The sequence below is a fragment of the Aspergillus piperis genome (genome assembly GCF_003184755.1).
Source record: "Aspergillus piperis CBS 112811 unplaced genomic scaffold BO85scaffold_9, whole genome shotgun sequence".
Lineage (NCBI taxonomy): Eukaryota > Fungi > Ascomycota > Eurotiomycetes > Eurotiales > Aspergillaceae > Aspergillus > Aspergillus piperis.
Window position 1 is genome coordinate 933,359 of NW_020291599.1, and position 23,271 is coordinate 956,629.

At 48.6% G+C, this 23,271-nt stretch overlaps 10 protein-coding genes across 10 annotated transcripts; 5 read left to right on the forward strand and 5 right to left on the reverse strand.

Annotated features, from left to right (window-relative positions):
- Positions 1–30: 30 nt before the first annotated feature.
- Positions 31–1,343, forward strand: BO85DRAFT_469020 (haloacid dehalogenase superfamily protein). The gene is made up of 3 exons (XM_025662307.1): positions 31–132; positions 186–345; positions 454–1,343. The coding sequence occupies exons 1-3, from the start codon at positions 113–115 to the stop codon at positions 1,150–1,152; spliced, it is 879 nt and encodes a 292-aa protein (XP_025515587.1). The 5' UTR covers positions 31–112; the 3' UTR covers positions 1,153–1,343.
- Positions 1,229–1,767, reverse strand: BO85DRAFT_307849 (uncharacterized protein). The gene has a single exon (XM_025655400.1). The coding sequence runs from the start codon at positions 1,591–1,593 to the stop codon at positions 1,306–1,308; it is 288 nt and encodes a 95-aa protein (XP_025515588.1). The 5' UTR covers positions 1,594–1,767; the 3' UTR covers positions 1,229–1,305.
- Positions 1,768–2,315: 548 nt separating this feature from the next.
- On the reverse strand, positions 2,316–5,362 carry BO85DRAFT_514457 (uncharacterized protein; the record flags this gene model as incomplete). Its single annotated transcript, XM_025664759.1, has 3 exons — positions 2,316–3,308; positions 3,363–5,196; positions 5,259–5,362. 3 exons carry the CDS (start codon positions 5,360–5,362, stop codon positions 2,316–2,318), a joined length of 2,931 nt encoding a protein of 976 aa, XP_025515589.1.
- Positions 5,363–6,374: 1,012 nt separating this feature from the next.
- BO85DRAFT_307879 (uncharacterized protein) lies at positions 6,375–8,260 on the reverse strand. The gene is made up of 5 exons (XM_025655401.1): positions 8,150–8,260; positions 7,684–8,090; positions 7,572–7,634; positions 6,649–7,517; positions 6,375–6,593 (listed from the first exon to the last, which is right to left on the reverse strand). Exons 2-5 carry the CDS (start codon positions 7,857–7,859, stop codon positions 6,418–6,420), a joined length of 1,284 nt encoding a protein of 427 aa, XP_025515590.1. The 5' UTR covers positions 7,860–8,090; positions 8,150–8,260; the 3' UTR covers positions 6,375–6,417.
- Positions 8,261–8,404: 144 nt separating this feature from the next.
- Positions 8,405–10,505, forward strand: BO85DRAFT_520379 (nucleoporin FG repeat-containing protein). The gene is made up of 3 exons (XM_025665131.1): positions 8,405–8,615; positions 8,770–9,201; positions 9,256–10,505. Exons 1-3 carry the CDS (start codon positions 8,545–8,547, stop codon positions 10,187–10,189), a joined length of 1,437 nt encoding a protein of 478 aa, XP_025515591.1. The 5' UTR covers positions 8,405–8,544; the 3' UTR covers positions 10,190–10,505.
- A 948-nt stretch (positions 10,506–11,453) lies between these two features.
- On the forward strand, positions 11,454–13,104 carry BO85DRAFT_307898 (TauD/TfdA dioxygenase family protein). The gene is made up of 4 exons (XM_025655402.1): positions 11,454–12,043; positions 12,101–12,220; positions 12,275–12,715; positions 12,769–13,104. The coding sequence occupies exons 1-4, from the start codon at positions 11,594–11,596 to the stop codon at positions 12,946–12,948; spliced, it is 1,191 nt and encodes a 396-aa protein (XP_025515592.1). The 5' UTR covers positions 11,454–11,593; the 3' UTR covers positions 12,949–13,104.
- Positions 13,105–13,259: 155 nt separating this feature from the next.
- BO85DRAFT_421531 (uncharacterized protein) lies at positions 13,260–15,615 on the forward strand (the record flags this gene model as incomplete). Its single annotated transcript, XM_025657930.1, has 2 exons — positions 13,260–13,892; positions 13,951–15,615. The coding sequence occupies 2 exons, from the start codon at positions 13,260–13,262 to the stop codon at positions 15,613–15,615; spliced, it is 2,298 nt and encodes a 765-aa protein (XP_025515593.1).
- A 786-nt stretch (positions 15,616–16,401) lies between these two features.
- BO85DRAFT_421535 (uncharacterized protein) lies at positions 16,402–17,775 on the reverse strand. Its single transcript, XM_025657931.1, has 5 exons — positions 17,687–17,775; positions 17,378–17,614; positions 17,205–17,326; positions 16,737–17,153; positions 16,402–16,687 (listed from the first exon to the last, which is right to left on the reverse strand). Exons 1-5 carry the CDS (start codon positions 17,761–17,763, stop codon positions 16,431–16,433), a joined length of 1,110 nt encoding a protein of 369 aa, XP_025515594.1. The 5' UTR covers positions 17,764–17,775; the 3' UTR covers positions 16,402–16,430.
- Positions 17,776–17,957: 182 nt separating this feature from the next.
- Positions 17,958–19,507, reverse strand: BO85DRAFT_397907 (FAM50/XAP5 family protein). The gene is made up of 3 exons (XM_025657041.1): positions 19,059–19,507; positions 18,429–18,999; positions 17,958–18,380 (listed from the first exon to the last, which is right to left on the reverse strand). The coding sequence occupies exons 1-3, from the start codon at positions 19,289–19,291 to the stop codon at positions 18,066–18,068; spliced, it is 1,119 nt and encodes a 372-aa protein (XP_025515595.1). The 5' UTR covers positions 19,292–19,507; the 3' UTR covers positions 17,958–18,065.
- On the forward strand, positions 19,458–22,410 carry fip1 (cleavage polyadenylation factor subunit FIP1). The gene is made up of 7 exons (XM_025665132.1): positions 19,458–19,842; positions 19,896–19,948; positions 20,001–20,762; positions 20,960–21,008; positions 21,470–21,694; positions 21,807–21,865; positions 21,926–22,410. The coding sequence occupies exons 1-7, from the start codon at positions 19,687–19,689 to the stop codon at positions 21,948–21,950; spliced, it is 1,329 nt and encodes a 442-aa protein (XP_025515596.1). The 5' UTR covers positions 19,458–19,686; the 3' UTR covers positions 21,951–22,410.
- Positions 22,411–23,271: the final 861 nt, after the last annotated feature.

The window sequence follows — 23,271 nt, forward strand, 5'->3', positions numbered from 1 at the left end:
CCGATCTCCGATACTCATTCATCGTTAACGGTCAAGGTGCATATTTGCTGTTTACCATCAACGCTGAACGCATTATCCTCGCATCTAGATATCCGAGGAGACTACCTGCAATATGCCTAGCTCAGCTCAAAAGTATGACTTTAATCCCCGCTCAAATAGCTCGCAATTAGCTGATTGATGCCCAGTCTACCCCGCGTGCGGGCATGTCTCTTCGACATGGATGGCCTGCTCATCGACTCCGAGGACAAATACACGGATATCACCAATGCCATTCTTCAGGAATATGGAAAGCCTTTGCTGCCGTGGTCTATCAAGGCTCAATTGCAGGGTCGTCCTCAACCAGATGTAAGTACACTCCCTTTCCTATCTCATGAGTTCCCCACTGCAGTTCATCCCATATGCTCTACCCTCCTTCCCATCTCCTATAATCATTCCTCTGACTGTCCATTCCAGGCCAGCCGTATCTTCCACCAATGGGCCCAGCTCCCCATCTCTCCCGAAGAATACGCCGCGAAGCAATCCGCCCTTCAGGAGAAATTCTTCCCTCAATCCCAGCCCCTTCCGGGCGTCAGGGACCTCCTCGCCAAGCTTGTTTCCACCCAAACCACCGACCAGCCTGTGCACCTTGCTCTGGCCACGTCTTCCCACAGCCGGAACTTCAAGCTGAAGGCCAGCCATCTGGGCGAGTTGTTTTCCGCATTCCCCAAATCCCAACAGGTCCTGGGCGACGATCCCCGCATTGGCAAGGGACGGGGTAAGCCGCTTCCCGATATCTATCTGCTCGCGCTAGAAACCATCAACTCGAGCCTGCGCGAAAAGGGAGAGACCGAGATCAAGCCTGAGGAGTGTTTGGTCTTTGAGGACGCGGTGCCTGGCGTTGAGGCCGGTCGGAGGGCCGGTATGCGGGTTGTTTGGGTCCCGCATCCCGGATTGTTGGAGTCGTATAAGGGGCGTGAGGAAGAGGTGCTGGCTGGGCTTACTGGGGAACATAAGGAAGAAGAGAAGACCGAGCCGGAGCGTGAGGCCGATGAACTGGTCGCCGGTCGGTTGAAAAGTGCCGGTAAGCCCGGTGAGATTGGTGATGGGTGGGGAGAGTTGTTGCCTTCTTTGGAGAATTTCCCATATGAACGTTATGGAATTAAACCTGCGTGATTTCATTTCTTGTCTACCGGGCTATTATAGACATGAAGTTTCTGGCAATCTATAAATGTACAGCCACGTCAGGCGAAGATTTGATACCCGTGAGAAAATAGGAAAGACAATGTACCCCGAAGGATAACGCAGAAGCAAAAGAAAAAACAAATCTCAGAAGCAGAAAATCCAACTAAAGTCAAGTGTGTAAGAACACAACTGCAGCAGAAAATCAAATAAAATCAAAAACGTAACTGGAAAACAACAAAAGCAGAAAATCAAATCCCATAAGCAACAAATAAAATCAATTTCCCGCGAAATCCACCATATTAGAAAAATGAAAGAAAACAAAAAGGAAACATTAAGCACCAGAACTCTTACAAAAACAGGAGAAAGGCATGTACCTGAAGGAAAGCGAAGAAGAAACAAATGTTGAAGTAAATTGAAGCAAAAACAGTGCATGAGACCAGCTCAGCACCGATTTAATCAAAAGTGACGACCAGATTGTCGTACACATTAGCCTCAATTTTCCAAAGGGCGCATCTTCTGAATGTGGTCTTTCGAGACAATGCAGTAGATGATCCTGAGTGTAGAGCCAATGCGAAAGTATTCCAGTCATGAGAGAAAGGAAGAAAGAAGATGGGTGGTATTCCAATGGCAACGCCAGAAAGTGAGTCGGAGTTGAGTATCATCGACTGGGGTATCACAAAACAACTACAACTGCCAAAAACCTCTGTAGATTTCGTAGCTCGTAAGATTCGTAGACCAAATTAGATGTAGTAGATGGTGTGTTGGTCTTGACTGTATTATGGGTAGGTGTATGGTTCTTGTAAATCGAGATGAGAGATGTATTCGTAAGACGTAAGTCCTGTTGTCCATTCCTTTCTGTCGTAAAAGCCTGTTATCGTCGTAAGCATTCGTAAATTAGATTATTGGCAAGCAACTTGTGCTGTCGCATGCTCTCTGCGTGTAGATATTATGTGTTGTGTTCAAGGTGGTTTGAGGGTTGTATCATAACGAGCACCAAGTTCTTTCGCGTTGCTGTCTTATGTAGAATCTGTTATTATGTTCAAAGGTTCGTTGAGTAGTGTATTGACAAGCAACTGGTGTCGTCGAGTCCCTTTTCTATCATATGAGCCTGTTCGATGATCTTTTCGACAAGAGTTGTTAAGTTTGGGGTGCAATTAATGCTGCCGCTTGGCCGAAGGAGAATCGTCCTCGACGTCCGTTTCTTCCCTTCTGCGCTTACGTGTACCTGATACAGGACCTTGCATCTGTGCCTGATGTCCCATCTGAGTTCGATGGCCCATCTGAGGTTGGTGTCCCATTTGGACCGGATTTCCCATCTGTTGTGGGTATCCCATCTGTGAGTATGGATGAGATTGCGAGGCGAGTTGGTTGTAATTGACCATCAAGTTTCGTCCCAACAGGGTTTTGATTGTTACTTCTGGGTCGTACGGATGAGGAGACGCCTGAGCGGTTGGAGGCATTGTGACGGACCCGGCATTTTGTCTTGGATGAGAGGTTGGGCCCATCATACGGTTGCTATAGGCTTGAGCAGCGGCAACTCTGTTCAAAGGTACAGACTGGTATCCCTGTGGGCCTGGTCTGACTTGTGGAACAGGTGTAGGGGTTCCTGCGCTCATCGCCATTTGGTATCTAACTTTGTTGGTAGGGGCCATAACGTTCATCTGCTGGGTCGCGTTGGATGGAGTGGCAGGTTGAGGGTTTCTTCCGGTCGTTGCAATGTTGCCCGGGGTGTTATTTGGGGTCATTGCAGCACCGGCGTTGTTTACTGGAGGCACGGTAGCCATGGTAGGCATAGCAGACGCTGTGGACATTGTAGCCGCTGCAACCCTAACCGGCTGGTTGATGGTGGTAGACTCAGCTGCCTTTCTGGCTCCGAGAACTTGCTTGCCCGCGTTCATCACTTCACCTTTGCGCTTGTTCAAAGTCTTATTGGCAATGACACGCTTTTGAGCAGCCTGCGGATCATCAACAAATTGATGCATGTATGGGGCATCTAATAGATGCTTGCAGATTGTTTTTTGGGTTTCGAGACAATCTAGAACTTTAGTCATGCGTTCAGCGAACGTCAGCAAATCGCTCGTGATCTTTCTCTTCAATCCATGAGCTGCCAACAACGAGCCCGAGATTTGCCTGGTGATAACACAGTCCTAAATGCAACGTTAATCCACTACACAACAGTATCGCCTGGGTTCACGACTTACCAGTATCTCCCAGCACACACACTCGACTCTCTCGGCGCTATACTTTCCCTCTTTGAAAGGCTTAATCATGCCAGGGTTATCCTCGGCGTTCCTGAAACTGAGCATCGCCTTGGTGAGGGCCCTAACAATTGCTTGTTTCTGCAAATCGTTGGTGGGCAGGGTAGTGTCTTCTCGAACGCCATCCTGCACCGGGCGTGCTGCCCTGGCTTCCTCGACTGAAGAGTACAGCGTACCGCAGTCCATATTATAAGCTTCCGGGTTCATCAGCTGGTCCATCAGTGAAATGGGGCTTGGCTGTGGGTTATGAACAGTGGCCTGGGCGGTCATGACCGGCTGGCCGGAAATATCCATTGGGAAGGTGGCTTCGCCTTGACTGGGGGGCGCATAATGACCATCAGAGGGGCTGTTCTGCTGCACAGAATTGCTTCCAGATGATATGCCTTGGTTGAATTCCTCAACTTGCCCAAGTTTGCCAGGGAGGTATTCAGGTGGACTGGAGTGCATTGGTCCAGATCCAGACTCCGGCGAAGATTGCACCAGGGTACTGTTCTGGCAAGCAACCTGTTGAGAAGGGAAGGTACCCTGATACACTTGAGTCCCTTGCTGGGGTGTAAATCCAGTGATCTGATTTCCGATGCTCTGATGTCCAGTCATCTGGCTTCCGACGAACTGATGCTCGTTCATCTGGCTTCCGGCGAACTGATGTTCAGTCATCTGGTTCCCGGTAAATTGAAGATCAGTCATTTGGTTTCCCGCGAACTGATCTCCAGCCATTTGATGTCCGGTGAGCTGGCTTCCGGTGTTCTGATGTCCCGTGAACTGGCTTCCAGGGTTGCCGGTGATCTGATCGGCAGGCGAAGATGCTTTGCATTTCTGGGACGTACCAGAATTGCCGGAAGAACCAGAACTAGAACGGTTTCTATCCACTTGGTTTGCTGGCATAGTAGTTCCCTGGGGCCCACCAGCAGCATAGACTGGCTGCGAAGGTGGAGTACTCTTTTGAGAAGCGTTTGAAGAGACATCCTGTACTCCGGTTACATTGCCGAGCATGCTTGCGGCCTGGTCAGTGGGGGTGGCGTTGTATGAGCTTCTTGAGACGTTATCCACATGGTTGCCCGGGGCATTTCCCACGAGGTTGCTGGGAGCGTTGTTCGCGTAATTGTTTCCACGATTAAAGAAGTCTTCATTGTCGGCCTCAGTAAATGAGACGCCCGAGTTATTGACAGCAACACCAGCCCCAAGAGCATAACAAGGGAGGGTAGAGTAACCGCTCGGTAGTGATTCGCGTGTTTGCTTTAAGGTGGTTTGCTGAACACCGTTTATAGGACCCATGATAGGGCCAATCCCACCAGTGAAGTAAGTAGAAGCAATTACACGGGCATCTGGAGGCGCCAAATTTCCCATATGTTGGTTTACAGGCACAGACCCAGAATGCATCAAAGCCGTAGCGGCGGATTGGTCAGTAGTGTTAGGGTTCAGGTCTCCAGACATGGTTCCGGGCTGAGGTATACCCGTAGCAGTGGACTGCCCAGTAGTACCGGGATTCATGTTCTGGGCAGCCGCAGTCTGATCAAAATTACCAATATCCTCATTGGGGTTGGTTTGGTTATCCCCCATTTCAGGCGATACTTCGTTGTCGATGATTGCAGAATGACTGTGCTCTGAATCCAACGGAGGCAATACCGACAGATCTATATCCTCTCCCGTAGTGAACGGATCAGGAAGATCTCCAAAAACACCAGCGTCCTGCGCCATGAAGGTGCTTGGGAGGTCTTGAATTGAAAAGGTTTGAGCATTGTTAGTATGCCCTTCTGGTGCTGTAACGTAGTTACAACTAGTATATAAAGTTAGGTGCTGTTGACACTAAAGGACAGAAACAAGCGAACGGATACTTACCCGTTCTTTGCCCACATACAACCTTCAAAGAGTGCCGCGAATTCTCCCTCGTCAGTGAAGGACACATCGTTCACCAGTGCTCCTGTAGGAGAAAAGTTAGCCATTTCGAAAAATGACCAACACTGGTCCTTTGCTGGACGAGATATCCGAAGACTCGTTCCTGAACGCGTTTTTGAAAGTTCCAGAAGCAGGAATAAACAAGGACAACTTGACCAAAGTGTTGATGTAGATGGAATAAGCAAATCCAACGTCCTTAGGGCTACAATATGCCTGTGAAGCAAGATGTTTGATTGATCACAAGAAGCTCTGTACTCTGAGGAATGAGGATTTGTAGACACGAGGAATATGGAAAGAAGAGAGGAGGGAAGGGGAGAGAAGTTAAGTACTGTGTGGAAACTCAGGCATTTTGTGAATTTTGCATGCTATTCACTACCTGTGAATGGAATCACAAACACATTAACACACTTGCCTTTGAGTAGGGAATCAGGATCCACTGGGCTGTAAAAAGAATCCATAGTAAAGGCCGAAAAGTGGAATCCAGACCAAGCCACCCCATCTCCAGGCAACAAGAACACTGAATTTGGGAAAATAAACTGGTTGAAGGCTCAAATTGATTCTATCTGTGTTTAGTAGACATATTGGTAGGCGTGGCTGGGTTCACAGGATTCACGTTCACAGATCCCGGTTCACAGATTCACGTTCACGTTGGTGGAGGGGTTGCCTGAATTCACGCATTCACAAAGTGGAGATGAAACAGCGTGAATTTGTGACTTTCTAACATCCTGTTGGAAAATCCAAATTTCAAAGAAGATCTCTGGGCTGTCTTAGTCTCTGGCACCAGTAACCCAAAGTCCCTTGGTCACCTATTCTTTTCCAGAGTGACCTTTCGAGTATGTCCTCGGCCGGCACAGATGCAAGCATTTAATAGCGGCATGGCCTATTATTCGCTGCTGATGCTGCTGCTGCAGGAACCCGGCCTAGAGACACTAGCCCCTGATCGCTTCAAGCACCCATATATCGCGTTCTTAATGTTCATGGTCCCCAGCACAGGGCTTTGCAGGGTTGACGGATAAGGGATGCGTCAGTCATCTGGAGAAATCAAACCTTCGGGGTGCGCAGAGACAACATGAACCACTGCATGACCTCCGACAAGCCCTTTTCAGTCGTCATTGCTGTTCGCGTTTAGGAATGGCATATACCACACCTTCAAGCTGTTGTCAATATTAGGTACTGGTGGTGGGCTGGTATTGTCGATGTCTTTCTCGAAGTGCCGTTGACCTGAGGTTGTAGCTACTATATTGCCCATTGGATGCAGTACAGTACTACTCACAGTATCTATAATTCTATATTAGCTTGGGTATCCTTGTCTTTCATCGGGAAGCATACTTACCGTTATGAACCTTCCATTCCCACTTGGGATCCTGAGCACCACTAACATGTGTAGGGTTCTGCCACACCCTCATGCATCCATCGGTACCGCCAGCCCAGATCTCATGAGAGCCGTTATCTCCACTGGGAACCATATCGATTTTCAGCCGTTGATTTGTGAAAGCCTTGCGACCTTGCAGCCATCCAAGCAATTGTCCTGTGACTCGGATATCATATACCAAGACACCATCACTTTTCCGTTCAGCAACGTAGAGGTACCTTCCGCAGGGGCTCCACAGCAGTTGCGTGATTCCACGGCCGCCAATATGACGGTGCGCTTCTGTTTTTGATATGCTGAATGTCCCCAAGGACTCCCCTGTTCCATTTGCGCCATAAAGCCCAACATGTCTGGTAAAGGTTCCAGCCGCTAAAATACCAGCCCCGGTGGGATCCAAGGCCATGGCAGAGATGATTCCTTTCATTCCCACGCCCCCACCCACCAGCTGCTTTCGTTTGCTTGGTATTGTGGGCATGGAAGTAACAGGGCCATCGTTGCCGGGTCGAGAGACATCGAAGAGGCAAATTAGGCTGTCAGAGCCAGTGAGAAATTGGCTCCCTCCCAACGCAGATGGATAAATGATTGAATGGGGCGTTATAAAGGCTTCTGTCATTGGGTTTACCAAAGAATAAGTCGCCACTGAGGTTGGAGCAAGAGCAGATGTCAACCTGATTGGATGGTCTCGAACAGATGAGAGAAATAATGTAGTCGACGGGTCTTGAAGAGAGAAGAAAGGGTACATGGCAGTCGCATATGTCGGTTCTGCTGACGGCAAGACTGAGTATGGCGATATGCCGCTGGGGTAGGTCGTTTTCTCTAGCAGATCGGGTGGTCTGTAGAGGTTTTGGTCAGGCTATGTTAACAATAGCTGAGTGGGATTTACTGACAAGATCCAAGTTCTGATATGATGATCGGAGGAATCCGTCAATAAAGTGGTTCCATCCGCCGACCTGAATTCCAAGATCAGCCAAGCCCTGATAGTGATATTTAGAGACTTACCATTCTGCGCCCTTGAAATATTGTGTATTAGGGTTTTGGCTGAGATCGGGGTCCTCCTTTGGCTGTAAGGAAGTGGAGCCTTGAGATTCCAGAGAACGGCTGCCAAACCCTGAACTATGCTCGCCGCCACTAGAAAGGGAAGAAGCGACACATATGGGCTCTTGTTCTTCGACCATTCTTGGGGCTGAGGCTTCTTATATAGTAGCAAGTTGGAACAATAAACAAAAACTGGAATGGCTGGAGGCGTTGTGAAGCAGTGGGTGGAGCAAAGGACTGACATTCGCTGCCCTTTGTTCTCAATGCCAAATGCCTTGGATTCAAGTATATTGTAGCTTGAGGCACAGTCAATTTGGTATTGTGAAATAGAGCCAATGAGGCGACAATTGAAGAAAACCAAGTAATCACGTCTACATATGTGAATTAGCTTCTACAGTGCCTGCAAATGGGAATCAGGGGAAATAGCAACCTGCAATAAAGTGTAGGATGATGCGACTGTGGTGCTGATAAATATTCTCTTAGCTTTCTTCATCAATGAGCTAAATCTGAAAAGCCGTAACTGATAATCGATCTGAAATGCTTTCTTAAATGATTGGTGTTGGTTATACTGCGTTTAGTTAGTTGGTCCTTATCGATAACGCTGAATAATCTCGGACCGGCAAATCTTTCCCCATCCAACACTAGCCGGGGAGGATCGTCTTGATTGTTGTTTTCCGACGTCGCAACTCGATCCAGCTCCTGTGGACATTGTGCTGGCACAAGACCCTCTTGACGGGCGCAACAAAGGTTCTTGTCGCGTTAGCACTATCAAAACTCACTCGACATCCGAGCGCTCGTTATTATCTCCCGTCTAAACCGTCCATCATGTTCGGTACAAAGCCTGCCGGTACATCAACCGGCCTGTCCATCAACACTGGTTCTGCCAATTCTCTATTGTAAGGCTTTTCCTGTTGCATCTGTTAGTGGCATCATAGTGTCACCATGGTCCACGCCTGTATGAGGTGCTCATACCGCAATTGCTTCGTCGCATTTCTTTGAATTCCTGGCCTTCATTGAAGCCTCAAAAAACTAACAATATTGTCTTATTAGTGGCTCTGGAACCAATACGCAGACCAGCACTACAACAACACCGGCGACTACTACTACCTCCGGTGGGTTATTCGGTAATCTTGGAAATACTGCCACACAGTCAAAGCCAGCCGGTGGCCTATTTGGAAACGCAGGAGGCGCTACACAGCAATCTCAGCCTGCCGGTTCGAGTCTGTTTCCGGGGTTAGGCGGCCAGCAGTCGAATACTACTTCAACTGGCGGGGGTCTGTTTGGAAACTCTACTGCTACAACTTCGCAACCACAGACAGGTGGTCTTTTCTCAGGAGCCACCACCACGACCAACAACACACAAAGCGGGAACACTGGTGGGGGCCTATTCGGCAATCTGGGCGGTAACACCGCAAATCAGACGCAATCAAAGCCACTTTTTGGTGGACTTGGGGGCTCTACGACTACCGGAGGGGGCCTATTGTAAGTAAATTTCCTGCTCACAACATCAATCGTGGCTCATGCCAACTATCACAGTGGCGGCTCCAACCAAACCAGCGCGCAGCAGCAGCAGCAGCAATCACAGAAGCCTACTCTGTCTTTGTTTGGAAATCAGAATACCACAACACAACCAACGACACAACCCGCGGCCGCGGCCGGGACAACGGTCATCCCTGGGGTCAAGGTCGATATCAGCAACATTCTTCCGACAACGAAATACGAGAGCTGCGCAGATGAGATCAAATCGGAGTTGGAAAAGTTTGATAACTTCGTCCTCAACCAGATCAAGATATGCAACGAGGTTGCGAACATGATACCCACTATCGCGGGCCAGGGAGAGACGATTCCACATGATGTTGAATTTGTCCAAGGAAAACTAGAGACGATGCAGCACGCACTCGAGAATGACGCAGGTGACATTGATCAGCTTCGTAATCTTGTGTCTCGCGACGCAGCTGAGGCTCAAGTTGCATTCCGAGCGATTGATACCTTGAAGTTGCCACTGCAGTATCAATCTACCGGTGGGGCTGGATGGTGGTCTCAGGATCAGAAGATGTCGGATGGACAAGCCTTGAGATCTACGCGCAAGAACACTCTAGCTCTCCCGGACGATGTTGAAAGCGACCCGTCCACTGCCACATCCGTGAATGGAGTACCCGTCAACTTGGTTGACTACTTCTCTCAGCGCTCGGACGAGATGGGAGAGGTCTTGGAACGCTACACACGGAACTTGAAAGAGATTGAAGACCACCTTCACGGAGTTGAGGCGACTTTGGAACGACAGATCCATGACTTTGTGACATCACGTAGTCGAGATGGAGCAGCCGCTGGAGCCCCGAAGTCCATCGTCAGCGAGCTTGCCACCGTTCTAGGCGATGTTGAGGCTGGCATATTAGGCGTGGCCAGCCGTCTCGGTGGAGTTACCGAGCAAGTGCAAGAGGTGGTTCTGGGCCCGCCCTCTGTTTCATGAATGTCTGGAAGTCTGTGCATGGATATCACATAGTCTTCAATGTAGATTACGGATGGATTTAGCTTTGATGAAGCATACCTAATCTCGCTACATGATGCGAAACTTTACAACTTCGGCTCCTTGCCACGTTATCTGATCCGGCTATCCGCTAGTGACAATGACCCCTCGACTACCCTGCCTATGACCGCGCAGAAAGGCGTCGCTAAACTGGATATAAGGCACCTGGGTCATGACCATTGAGGATACTATTATAGGCTCCATAGAAAGCTAGCTTCAAATCGCATACTTAAGGCTCCAATGAGTCATATTTAATAGTATTACAGAAGCATGACATGCTTGATGTAAGATCCGAAAAATGAGTTATTTGATTTGTACGGAGTGCGTCAACAAGCATCACAGTGACTCAGTCTCAACACTTCGTAACTAACTACTTTGTAGTTACCATGACAGATTATTGATGCGGCTCGCCAGGGGTCGGTATTGGAGAAGGCGGTGAGGGTGAAGAATGCCAAGCGGCCTGTTCGGCGCAAGACGCAAGAGGACGGCAGACTGGCGTGATCGCACCTAATCCTTCGGCTAACGTCACACCCCATCCTTCCCCGATTTCCAGCTTGACCTTCCCACCCCAAGGAGGTGACCCTTGAGGCAGGGGAGTCCGTTTATTCCCGCTAAGAAGGTCTTCTTCTTCTGCTGCTGCTGAGATCTTCTAAGCTTATGATAAAGTATTCGTTATGGCCACCCTTGAAGGGTGGTTCATAAGACAGCCTGGCATACTCCCTCCTACTATCTCAACATGATGTTCCTGTGGGGTGTTTCCCCATACTCACTCTCGCACCCCCAAATACGGTATATTGATCCGGTTCCATCTAGTGGCATTCTAGAACCCAACATACGTATGTGATTCGCGACAGATCAACTTAGCTCAAGGAAGCGGTGTGACGCCTCCGGGTCTTCCCAGATAAGCGGGAGATCTGACCCGACGCGAAGCGTCACAGAATGTCTCCACAACTGTTGCCTTCGAATGACGCGATCTTCGCTGACACCATCCTCGGACCCGCTATTGTTTGGGGGGGAGGCTCCTCCGAAACGCCGTTCTGTGTCCCATGGATACATAGTTGCTTGATCAGCCGCTTGGGTGATATTCTCCAGCGATGGTGCAATTCCCGCCTGTCCCGAATTTGGGGCAATGCCTGATTGTGTCCGGTTATCTCTCCCCTTGATAATGGAGTGGAGGATGTGGCCTCTTCGTCCTCTATGTGTGCATTTATTTCTATATAAACCCAAAATCTCATCTTGCATCGAATACCTGCCTCTGTATCAACCAAGTCCCCATACAAACACTTCTTGTTAGTATCGTTTCCACCAGCACATTTGTACATCACGGTCATCTCTGCCGCATAAACCATGGCGCCATCACTCGTGGACCCCGTGGTAACCCACCCAGTCGGCCGCCTTCCCGTAATCAAGAAGGAAGTCACAGATGACAACAAATTTGGTTACCAGCCAGGCCGAACTGTCGTGGAAAAGCATGACAACTACCAGTACCAAGACCTTCTCCCTACTTTTCCTGATCTTCATTGGCTTCCGTTAGAGGAAACGCCGTATGAGGATAGGGGTATCTACGGAGACGCCAAGTTCCGGCATCTACTCCAAGACGCAACAGACGTCTTCGACTACACCCCCAAAATCGGAACTGAAGTTCATGGAGTGAATCTGGCGAAGCTGAATGACGCGCAGAAGGATGACTTGGCTCGTTTGGTAGCTGTTCGTGGTGTGGTTTTCTTCCGAGGACAGGATGACTTGGATATCGATGCCCAGCGTGACCTGGGTAGACATTTCGGGAAGCTGCACAAGGTATGAAGGGTCTATCTATTTACGATGTACATTCTTGCTAATGCCATTGCCTTCCAGCACGCGACCACGTCGGTCCCGAGAAGAGAGGGGTTGGAGGACGTTCACGTCGTCTACACTGGAGACAACTCCACTGACCAGCGAGCAATGTTCACACCCAGCTTCCTTTGGCACTCAGATGTATGGGCTACCCTTGCTTGTGATACCGAATGTGGGACTGATGAGATATATTAGGTTACATATGAAGTCCAGCCTCCCTCATACACATCGCTCAAGGTCTTGACCGGCCCGCCACGGGGAGGTGGTGGTGATACGCTCTGGACATCTCAATACGCTGCATATGATGCGCTATCGCCTCATATGCAAACATACCTCAAGGGCCTGACTGCTCTACACTCGGCGGATATGCAGGCCTCGGACTCGCATGCTCTTGGCCGACCTGTCCGTAGAGATCCGGTTACCACAGAACATCCTCTCATCCGGACAAACCCTGTCACTGGCTGGAACAGTCTGTTTTTCAATCCTGGCTTCGTCACAAAGATTGTGGGAATTCCCAAGACCGAAAGCGATGCTATCATCAGATACCTCACAGAAGTTATTGCGACAACTCAAGAGATGCACGCGCGATTCCAGTGGAACAAGAATGATGTCGCGATTTGGGACAATAGAACCACTGTGAGTATCATGTCCTTCGCAGTACACTTAAGCTTTCGCCTAATTGTTGATAGAACCACTCTGCTTCTTATGGATTCGCTCCTCACCGTCGCCATGCTGTGCGCGTCTGCTGCCACGCAGAGCGCCCTGTCTTGGATCCGGCAGGAAAATCGCAAGAAGAGGAATTCATCGCTCTTTACAACCTGCCGCCTGTTAACAAGGATGGTTCTCGCCAGTCTAATTACAATGACTAATTTACCAAGACTCTGGCAAATTATTTGAATATTCTGATGCTTAGCGTGATTCAAAGGTTGTGAGGAATATGAGAGCTGGCTCTCAGTACTTTCGGGCTGATAATCAAATAACTAGCGATACATTACGGAGTTTTAAAAATTAGGCGAACATAATTTCGGGCTAATACTAGTCATGTCTTCCCACCTTGATTCAATCTAGAAGCGTCTACATAAGACACGTGCTTCTCTTTGCCACATCATTAGTACCAAATTACTTCTAGCAAGGCCTTCACAAGTTTGTCGCGAACAATACCACCAGTATATACATATCAATGGCAAACACAAACGAAGTGTCTTTACTCCAATATGCCCGCTTCCATGGCATAGCTACTGAGCACACAGATATTGACCCTCTTCAGCATATCGACGGTGTTTGCGATATTCCTCCCGATTTTCTCCATCCGCTTTGTGACGTTTTCTCTGTTATTGAGCAGACTATCGCATCCAGCCAGCAGGTTATCGAGCAGAACCTACATCCTGAAAAGCTCGATATTAGAAAAGAAAGCGTTCAGTTCCTATCGTCAGTGCTTCGCGACATTAAGCGAGACAATATCGACGACTGCTGGGATGAAGTCCTTCCGTTGTGGGATCGATTTGATGATCTGAAGCTAGAACCTCCTCTCTTCAGCTCTGATATGGATACAAATTTGATACTTCCAGCTGAGCCGCTTCGATACTCTCGAGAAGAGAATCTCCTCGGTTCACATGAGGGGCTTGCTAGCGACTACGATAGCAATTTCTTGAGCCCTTTGATACATGAGGCAGATATAATTAAGAAAAGAGTTGGCAATGAGAAGCTGGATTGTTCTAAGGACGCATTGCTTCTTATTCAAGGTGCACGGCAGGCTGGGAATTGTCCTCTGGACTTGGATGACTTGCTGTGTCCCCTTGAAGACGTGGTTGAGGTATGTTTTTGGGGTCATCTCGCGCTTCTTTCATTCTTCTCGCTGAGGTTGAAGACAGGAATATCGGTTCCATCTTCAGTCCCCGCCCCTTTTGCCTCTAGATGACGACTGCTTTTCTTGCGATAGCCCGCCACCGAGCTCAAGTGACCACGTCCTATTGAGTCCCGTTCGCCATATTTCACCTGAAGTACCAACCGACATTGATACCGTGCACTATGAAGGCGGCTCTAGAACCGATACTGTCCCAGGGAGTACGATTTCAATACTGGAAAGTGATTGCGAGGACCAGGTCTTCGAAGGAACAGCCAGGCAACTGTCGCATGATCTATCTCCAAGTCGGTCGTCACCCTACAAGCGAGGTCCGCCTGATGAAATTCCCCCTGCGGATATGGACATAGTCAATGAAAAAGGGTTTGCATCCGATTTTGAGCAAGTCATCATGGCTATGACAATACCCAGGAGCCCGAGCAGCATTACTTCGCGAGTGACCTACACTGAGATTACGGATAACATTGCAACATCTGACTGTTTTCCTAATGACAACACCATCGTGAAGGATCTTCCCTCTCGAAGAAGCTACTCTCCAATTCCATCCGCATGTAGCTCGTCTCGTCAAGAAGCATACGTACAGGAGTTTCCAGACTGCTCAGCAGAGTCAATAATTGGGACTCCAGTACCAGAATTATACTTAATCACTCCAACAATAGAAGATGATCCCTCAGTGGCCTCCTGCCTCCCTGAAGCTCTACCCCAGCTTTATGACAATATTAGCCCAGGCAATCCATTACTGGTGCGGAAACGAAAGTTGGATAACACTCAGAAGGATGATAACAAGACTGACAGTGCGAATCACGAAGCCATGCCGCCCATTATGAAGGGAAAAGCACCTTCAAGACAACACCTGACTACGAGCCTTGGCTCCCTATCACGGTTCATGGAGACTAGAGGGCAGGCTTCCATACAAGAAGTAGCCACCCAGAGCCATTATTTCATTAAGGATATGCCCACAGAAGCGCCTGGAAAGGAGCACAATTCATCGCAGCGTGCGAAAACATCTGATAACCACTCAACCGACACCCCAGCTCGCCGACAATCTGAGATTATCTCCTTCAATCAGTCGGCCATCCCATATTGTCTGCCTCAAAAACACGAACCCATAATACTCTCCATGTCAACATTACTTCTCAAAAGCCACTTACGCATAGTCCAGTGCATTGAAAGTATGAATCCTGCCACATCTATCGTCTACAGGGAGTCTAGTGCAAATAGCTGGAGATTAGCATCTGGAAGTCATATTCAATCCAGAAACACCTTTCCATCGAATTACGACGACGAAGCTGATATAATAATTGCGCCCAGCACTGGTATAGTCTTGACAACTTCCCAAGCAACAACACAGCTATTCCTTCCTGGTCATAAATCAACAATGGTTGGAGACATCCCCAGCGTCAACTCTCCTCTACGAGAACGCGTATTCCGTCTCGCGAGAAAGTACGAAAACATATATGTTCTTATTTCTCATTGCAGTGGCACAACATCAAACTTTCCAAATAATGAGTTCACCATCGATAAAATCATGCTTTCATCTCTGATCACCTTTACTGCTTTTTGTAGCTCTATGTCTAACCTGAATATCTATCCTGTTGTGCTACCTTCTTCCCCGGATACCATTGCAGGCTGGATCCTTGCGCTTGCTGGTAAATCTTTGAACTCACAGGACTGATTCTTTTCGAGGTGTGCTTTGTTTTCTTTATCTACTATTATTATCTTTGTTTTTCTTTCTCGCTTAATCTTTCCCTGTTCTCTCTTCCGTTTGTAGAATAGTAGCCAGGGCGCGATTCAATCTGAGCTGTCGCCAGGAGTGCCCGTCTTTTGATTGTCCTATGAACATTATCTACTTCACCAAAACAAAGAAAAGAAGAAAAGTAAGAAAGGAATGTCTCCAGCGTCTAAATATAGATAGTCGCTGTCACCTAGTTCTTATTCACCTGCCTTTGTCTCATCTAGTCAACCGCGGTTACCTGTTCACCCACCACGCACTTCATCACGTCTCTTTGGTATGGCTGTCAAGCAATCAAATCCGATCAGATGGGCGTGGTTTAAAAGTGCTGCCTAAAGCAAGAACATTCTAACAGAAGTCGTAGCTGGCAAGTAGTACTTTGGTAGCTGTTTGCGTTACTATTGTCCTGGGAGTACGTAATAAACAGCGATGTGTGTGGTACTGCACTGGCTTCAATTGGAGCAAATAGAGATATTGTATCGGGATTACTATTGATGGGCAGATTTTAAGTACAGTAGTCCTCAAACATACAACATTGTGCTCGTAAAAGCACTCTTGTATGTTGGAGTGCCATTATTATCATTTTGGGGTCGTCAATGTCTGCCTCGGCTCAATACTATAATATATTCAATCTTCACAGTTAAGGTATTAAAAGTACATTAGTAGTGGTCACAACCGGCCTGTTAGATGACTTCTTGACAATCGCTATAATCCCGCATTCTCCTCCTTCTCGCAAGGTGTAAGTCTATCTAGTATGGCTATATGATCGTACTGTCAAAGAAAGAACCCAGTCTAGGATGTTCTGTGGGACTGTGTCTCTGGGGAGGAATCTGCATGCCGGCGTCCGTTCTTCTCAATGAACCTCGTGTGTCTAGCAGAGCATCAGCTGGGCCAGCCTCAGCTTGGAAACGCTCCAGCATTATACTGTCGTGAGGAAGTTGTGTTCTTCCCGTTGAAGGACGTGAAGGACCCACGAGACGTGTCCGATGTTGCGGTGTTGCGGCAGGCTGATTATCTAGACAGTGTCAGTAGTTTCATTGTAAGCTTGTAGCCCGGATGCATACGTTTACTCCGAGTGTCTATAGGACGACTAGGTGGTGGCATTGCAGCGACATCAGTCTTTTCTCTGCGACCTTTTGAACTTCCAGTTCCGCTCCTCTGATGGCGATGCAGTTGTTCCACGCCTTCCCGGTTGACGGGATATACGTTGGATTGCCTCGGCAATGGGGTTTGTGGGGGTCTTGGTGCCTCTGTGTGTCTGGGTACAAGCTCGGATACATTATTTCGAGAGGCTGTTAGCGAATCCAGCGCTTGGGACACAGTATCTGTTGCAGCGGTCTGCATTTGGGATCGCATTGCTCGGGATTTGAGTATATTGTATAAGTTTGTCATTTGTGTGAATTTCTTGCATTTCTCTCGATACATGTCGACTAGCTCCTGGTTCTTCTTACGAAGTTGGTCCTGTGCTGTCTGCATATCTGCTTAGTTGTCAGATGGTTTCATGAGTACTGCCGTGTTGGAGACAGGCTGACCTGATATCCTCGCTTGTAGGGCCGATATCTCCGAGTTCGCATTGTGTATAACCTTGTCCATTTGCGTGTTCAGATTGGTGTACTTCTCTGTCAGTGTCTTTGCAAGGTACTCCTGGTAGAAGCTGTAGCTTGTTAGTGGGCATCTAGATCAATCACGATATCAATCAACGCACATTTCCTGTGTAGTCTGGTATGTCCAAAAGAGCAACGCCCGTCCCGCGCACTCCATAATTGTATTCGGATCTAGTCCGCTTAGAACACTGGTCTTGTAGTCTTCCGTTGGGTTGAGGGCCGTTGCTACCGCGTCGTCGGGGTTCACGAGGACAGTCTGACAGGCTGGACAGATTCTCTCATTGGCTGTGGGATGCGATAGACCAAGGCTTCCTGCGCAGTGGAGACAGAAGATGTGTCTCGGTTGCTCAGCGTGTTGTTCTTGAGTTTGACAGTCATAGAACAAGATGCAGCAGAGGGGGGATACTTACGAACAGGTGGTGACGACTGCCCTCTCCTTCAGTTGTTCTCGGCACTTTAGAGAATTGCAACGGAGGTAGAAATCCATGTTCGATATCAATTATCTTCGGTGAAGAAAACCAGCAGGGTTCGTCAGATAGGTGTTCAAGGGTGGATGGATGTTGAGCTAAGATGCATTACAGATAGAACCAAGGCTCAATAGGGAAATTACCGCGGTATCACCCCAGTCACTTCGACACAGATTACTAGATCAGGCAGACAGTACGACTAAGCTACTGTGATATACGAGCAAGCTATGGTTTTATTGGGTATCTCAGGAATATACAACATCTATGGTCTCAACGCTCTTATTTATATCAGCCACGCCATAACCTTCAAGCCAAATGTGCATCAGAAAAAGAAAGTATTTCCAGAAGCATCACGCCTTGTCGTCCGCATCTTCTCCTCAAACTCAGGCCCTGGTTCATATTCTCGCCAAAGACTGGCCGGAAAGATGTGTTTGTTCCGCTCATACCACCGTCTATCAACCACCTTGGTTAAGGATGGATCTTTATCAGCGCCCTCTAGTTGGCTGCTTTCCGGGCGCGATAAAGGATCGTCTGTCGAAGGTGCCGGGGGTGGTTTGTTGGAATAATCGAACAACAGACCACCCGCTTTGGTGAAGTCGGGGACACTGTTGGCGATGAAATAATAGAGTTCGTAATGCTGTGCCAGTCAGCGTATGCAACCATATGAAATAGTTGGGATACATACATGTGGAACGATGATTTCTCCTTTGACCAACATTAGGTCATCAACACTAACTCGAGCCCATTCGCGACGATTATCTTTGCGAGCCTTGGATGCTCCGCTGTTACCACCAACACCCAATTCTGCTCCAACCTTTCGGCATCGGTCCAAGAACAACCAAACAGGGTCACCTTTCTTGACCCTGACAGTTCCCGCTGGGATGTTGGTCCCATCGAAGAATATAAAGGGGATCAATATCTCGGTATTCTTCACAGCTTCCTGCATGGCAAGGAACTCCTTGCGGAGCGCATCCCGTGCCTCTGCCTCTGCCTTCAAGGCGGCTTTCGTCATTGCTTTGGGAGGAGGCGGGGCATTTGGGTTTGGTGTTATGCGGCGTGATGACGGCGCAGAGCTATCGTCAACAGGAGTTCTGGAAGCAGAACGCGGGACACTCGAGTCCCGCGGCGTTGCGACTGCATCGGCGGTGCTATCGTTCTCTTCCTCCTCATCGTCATCGCCGAATGAAAGCTTGCTCTTGGCGATAGGCTTCTTTTTCTTCTTCTTCGGCGGGCCCTCGCTTCGTGGCGTCGAGTTACTATACGCTTTGCGATCAGTTACAAGCCGGGATTTTTCTGAAGATGCGATTTGACTCACCCGTCAGTCACTTCACCTGTAGATGGAGTTGCACTTCTGGAGGTGAATCGCCCTAGGGATTTGTCATGAGCTTCGCGTTCTTTTTGCTCTAAGACCTCGGCGCGACGTTTGCGAAAGTCAGAAAGATGGACGAGACCAACTGTCTGCGACTTGAGCAGATCTTCTGCTGACGCAGTCTGGCTGGTAAACGAGCGTGGAGTCGAGCTATGGCTCGGCTGTTCGGATTGTGACATTTTAGTAACGAATATGTGGTGAGAGTATCGAGGAACAGACGTCGAGATGGGCGATAGATCTCACATGAATGCGACTGACGTACTGGCACGTGATGTGCAAGATTGCCGGATCGGGAACAACCACAACTTGCCTGCGCCTTGAGAAAAGAAGTACAGTCGTCAATTGTTGTTTTTTGTGCTACATTCCTGCTCTACTTCTTCTAGCAGAAGAGGCTCTGCGAGTTAAGAAGCTGATAATTTGAGATTCGCGACTTCAGTATCCCAGCCAACCAGCAGCACAAGAACAAACAAATCAAAGCCGACGACTTGCGAATCTCCGCAGGATCGCCGCCGACAGAAACGCATCCCGTCACATCTCCTACCTCTCTACATTTACTCGGTCGCAGATTCCAAACATGATGATGGAAGACGAAGACGATGATTTCTACGATCCCGCCGATGCGGTGCCTGTAACTCAGCATCAAAATGGATCCCAGCATCCCCCCGCAGATTCAGGACCGCAGGACTCCAATGATGCGGAAGAGGAGGAGATAGAGGTAGAAGAAGATGAGGTATGCGCATGCACAGCTAAATTATCCTATTACTGTCTCTTACTCTCACCTAGGATGACTTCAATATCATCACCGAAGCACCTGCAGATGCGCCCCCTCCCGAAGTGTAAGTCCACTACCTCTGTTCAACACACTGCACCTTGTTAACCATTGAACAGCCCACATCCTCGTCACGCCAGTCTCCGCGCGGAGTCTCAAAGACCTTCTTCTTCTGCAGATGTTTCTACAATATCAAAATCAATAACGCCCACCGTTACCCCTAAGCTTGAATCCGTTACCCCTGTGCCTGCTGCTGCAAGGCCTGCGGTCCCTCAGAAACCCGGTTCCGCCTACCCTCCAGTCCATGCGTCGAACATCGATGTCCACGCGAACCCTGTCCATCCGGCGACCGGTAAACCGATCATGTTAACAGACATGGACACCGACTTCCCAGAAGACGACAAGCCTTGGAGGCGGCCAGGCTCCGACATTACAGATTATTTCAATTACGGGTTTGACGAGTTCACGTGGGCCAGCTATGTGTTGAAGCAACAGGAGCTACGCAAGGAAATTGGAGATCAGAAGAAACAATTGGATGATATGCAGGCTTTCTTAAGCATGGGGCTCCCGCCGATGCCCGGTGGTCCTCCGGGACCTGGAGGGCCTCCAGGAAGCGCACCACCTCCTATGCCCGGCATGCCTGGAATGCCGGATATGTCACAAGAGATGATGCAAGGCATGCTGACGAGCATGATGTCGCAAGGTCTGGACCCCTCATCCATGGATCCTATGGCCTTTATGCAGCATGCGCAGGCCATGATGGGTGGGCAACCCGGCGCAGGCGGCGGACAACAAGGTCAACCCGGATTTGGTGGGCAAGGTGGTGGCCAGCCTCAGATGGGATACGGAGGCGGCTTTGGTCGGGGTCGCGGGAGAAGATGGTAAAGCTAGGTATATCTGAAGCTGCGACCTTGTTATAATGACGAATACTTTGTCGAAAGCTCGGCATTCGCGATTCGAGCAGAGTCCTAGAAAAGTAGTGAACTTGATCATAAATGAATTACTCCCGAAGGCTAAGCTTCCTGTGCGGATCTGGGGTCGGGTTGCTCGGGGAAAGGGAGCTACTAATCGAGTGCAGTGTCATTGTTGCTCATCATCAGGCACCAGGACCGAGTACTCTCAATCTCGTAAAGAAAAAATCAGCATTTATCTGTAATAGTCCAGCGAGTTAAGCACATTGGAAAAGAGAACGCTGTGCTCAGAATGAAAGGGAAGAAGAGCGAAGAAGTGGTGATACCCTCGGCAGAGAGGATGGAAGCTGTCGGTCTTGGCATTCTGGAAATTTCTCGCGAGTCCAGATCAGATCTTCTTTCCCCGGCCGCTTCCTCTTCTTCTTTTGCTCTCCACGTCCCCAACTTGCTTCCATCTCCTCTCGCTCCTGCTTGAATATACGCTGTTCCTCGTGCCTGGCACTTCTATACACACTCTTATCACAATGGTATGTTATTGCAATTGATACCGGATGCTGTAGAGCTCCGAATGAACTTTTTTCACCCATCAACGTCCATCCCCTTCCGACGGGATTGCCATCCCTAATCGCCAATCAACCTATCTCTGGCCATTACTAATGCATTGATTGCTTGATTAGTCTTTCCTCCGCAACGTCAAGAGCCTTGCTCCCCTCCTCGACCGCGTCCTGGTCCAGCGTGTCAAGCCCGAGGCCAAGACCGCCTCCGGTATCTTCCTCCCCGAGAGCAGCGTCAAGGAGCAGAACGAGGCCAAGGTCCTCGCTGTTGGACCCGGTGTCTTCGACAAGAACGGCCAGCGCCTCCCCATGAGCGTTGCTCCCGGTGACCGTGTCCTGATCCCTCAGGTATGTCGACCGTCCGATCCGTGGCCATCCGATGCGAGAAGCGAAGCACTGGTCCATCGCGCAGATTGATGTGCTGTTGATCAACACATATACTGACGAGTTTGTGATATAGTTCGGTGGCAGCGCCGTCAAGGTCGGTGAGGACGAGTACACTCTTTTCCGCGACCATGAGTATGCACACCCTTGCCACTATGCTCTGAATAATCATTGTATACTGACGAATGCTTCCAGGATCCTTGCCAAGATCCAAGAGTAAATTGGACGAGTGAAATGATAATCAGCTCCGTTGTCTTTCTGTTCACGGGTTAAGGCCGAATCACTTGTACTATACCTCCTACGCAAAATCATGAGCTTCAACCTTCCAACTCCGGGAAAAAACTCATAATCAAAAAAAGAACCACCGAAGAGGTATCAGGAGGGACTCGTCGTCCCTCCTAATAATCTTGGGCTAACGTCTTGTCTGGCATTTATTATCGAAAGCGTGAAATGACTGTTTACATACCACACGATGTACTTTTAAATATAGCAATCATCCTGTCCTACATTGTCTGGCGCGATGAGGGCAAGTAATCAGATATGATAATCTCCTCTCTGCTATTTTTTCATATGGAGTACGACAAACTTCTGGGGTAGAATCATCTGCACGTTACCGTTCCGTCCAACAAGACCGATAATGTGGCAAGAATAGACCTTCCAGTATCGTCAAGTCAAAGGGCAGCCGTTCGACCACCTTTATTTCTTCGTAAACTAAATGTTCATTCTATCTTTATATCTCAAAACAGGCGGTATTCGAACTCGTAGCCAGCTGAATAGGCGTATCAGACTGCATTGACCCGTCGTCTTGGCCCCCATGAAAAGAAACGCGTAGGTAACCCTGAGAATATACTATCATTCAGCATCTGAAAAGTGCCACTTCGGCGATAGTCAGCAAGGGGAATGACATATGGGTGAATCAGATGTAGTAAAGGCAGACAAAGTAACCATCATTATCACCATTCATCAACGCCTTTATCAGCCATAGAAAGAAGTGTCAGACACAGACGGGAACCCTGCATCATTCTAGCAGAAGAACAATTCGGGTATCCGATCAAACCGGTGGTGGTGGAGCTCAGTCAGCAGAGAAGCTGAATAACTAGTTAGTAGGTATGGTACTAGGTACCACAGTAACTAGTGACTAGAAATGCTCGCTCAAGCTTGATGGATTGTCGAGGGGTTGAACACTCTCTTCATGATTAAAATGAGTTGGAACTTATGTCACTCAGCGCAAGCGCTATAGAAATCAACATTCGAAGATTGTATAAATGGCTTGGAAAGACTCATGTAGTGTAGTAGTCTGCATAACTCGTACGGATTCTGCTCATAGGTTATTAAGGTAGTAGTTGCTCAGTATATCTCTTCTATCACTTGAAGAATTGCCTACTCATCCTACAGTTTCCAGAGAGTTTCTCACCTCGTGGGGTTCAGTACCCTGGCGTGGTGATGTGCCGATATATAAAATGACAAGCAAAGTGCGGATTTATATACTACCCGTGTACATGGCACTCCGACCAACCAAACGCGACAATATAATACTACTA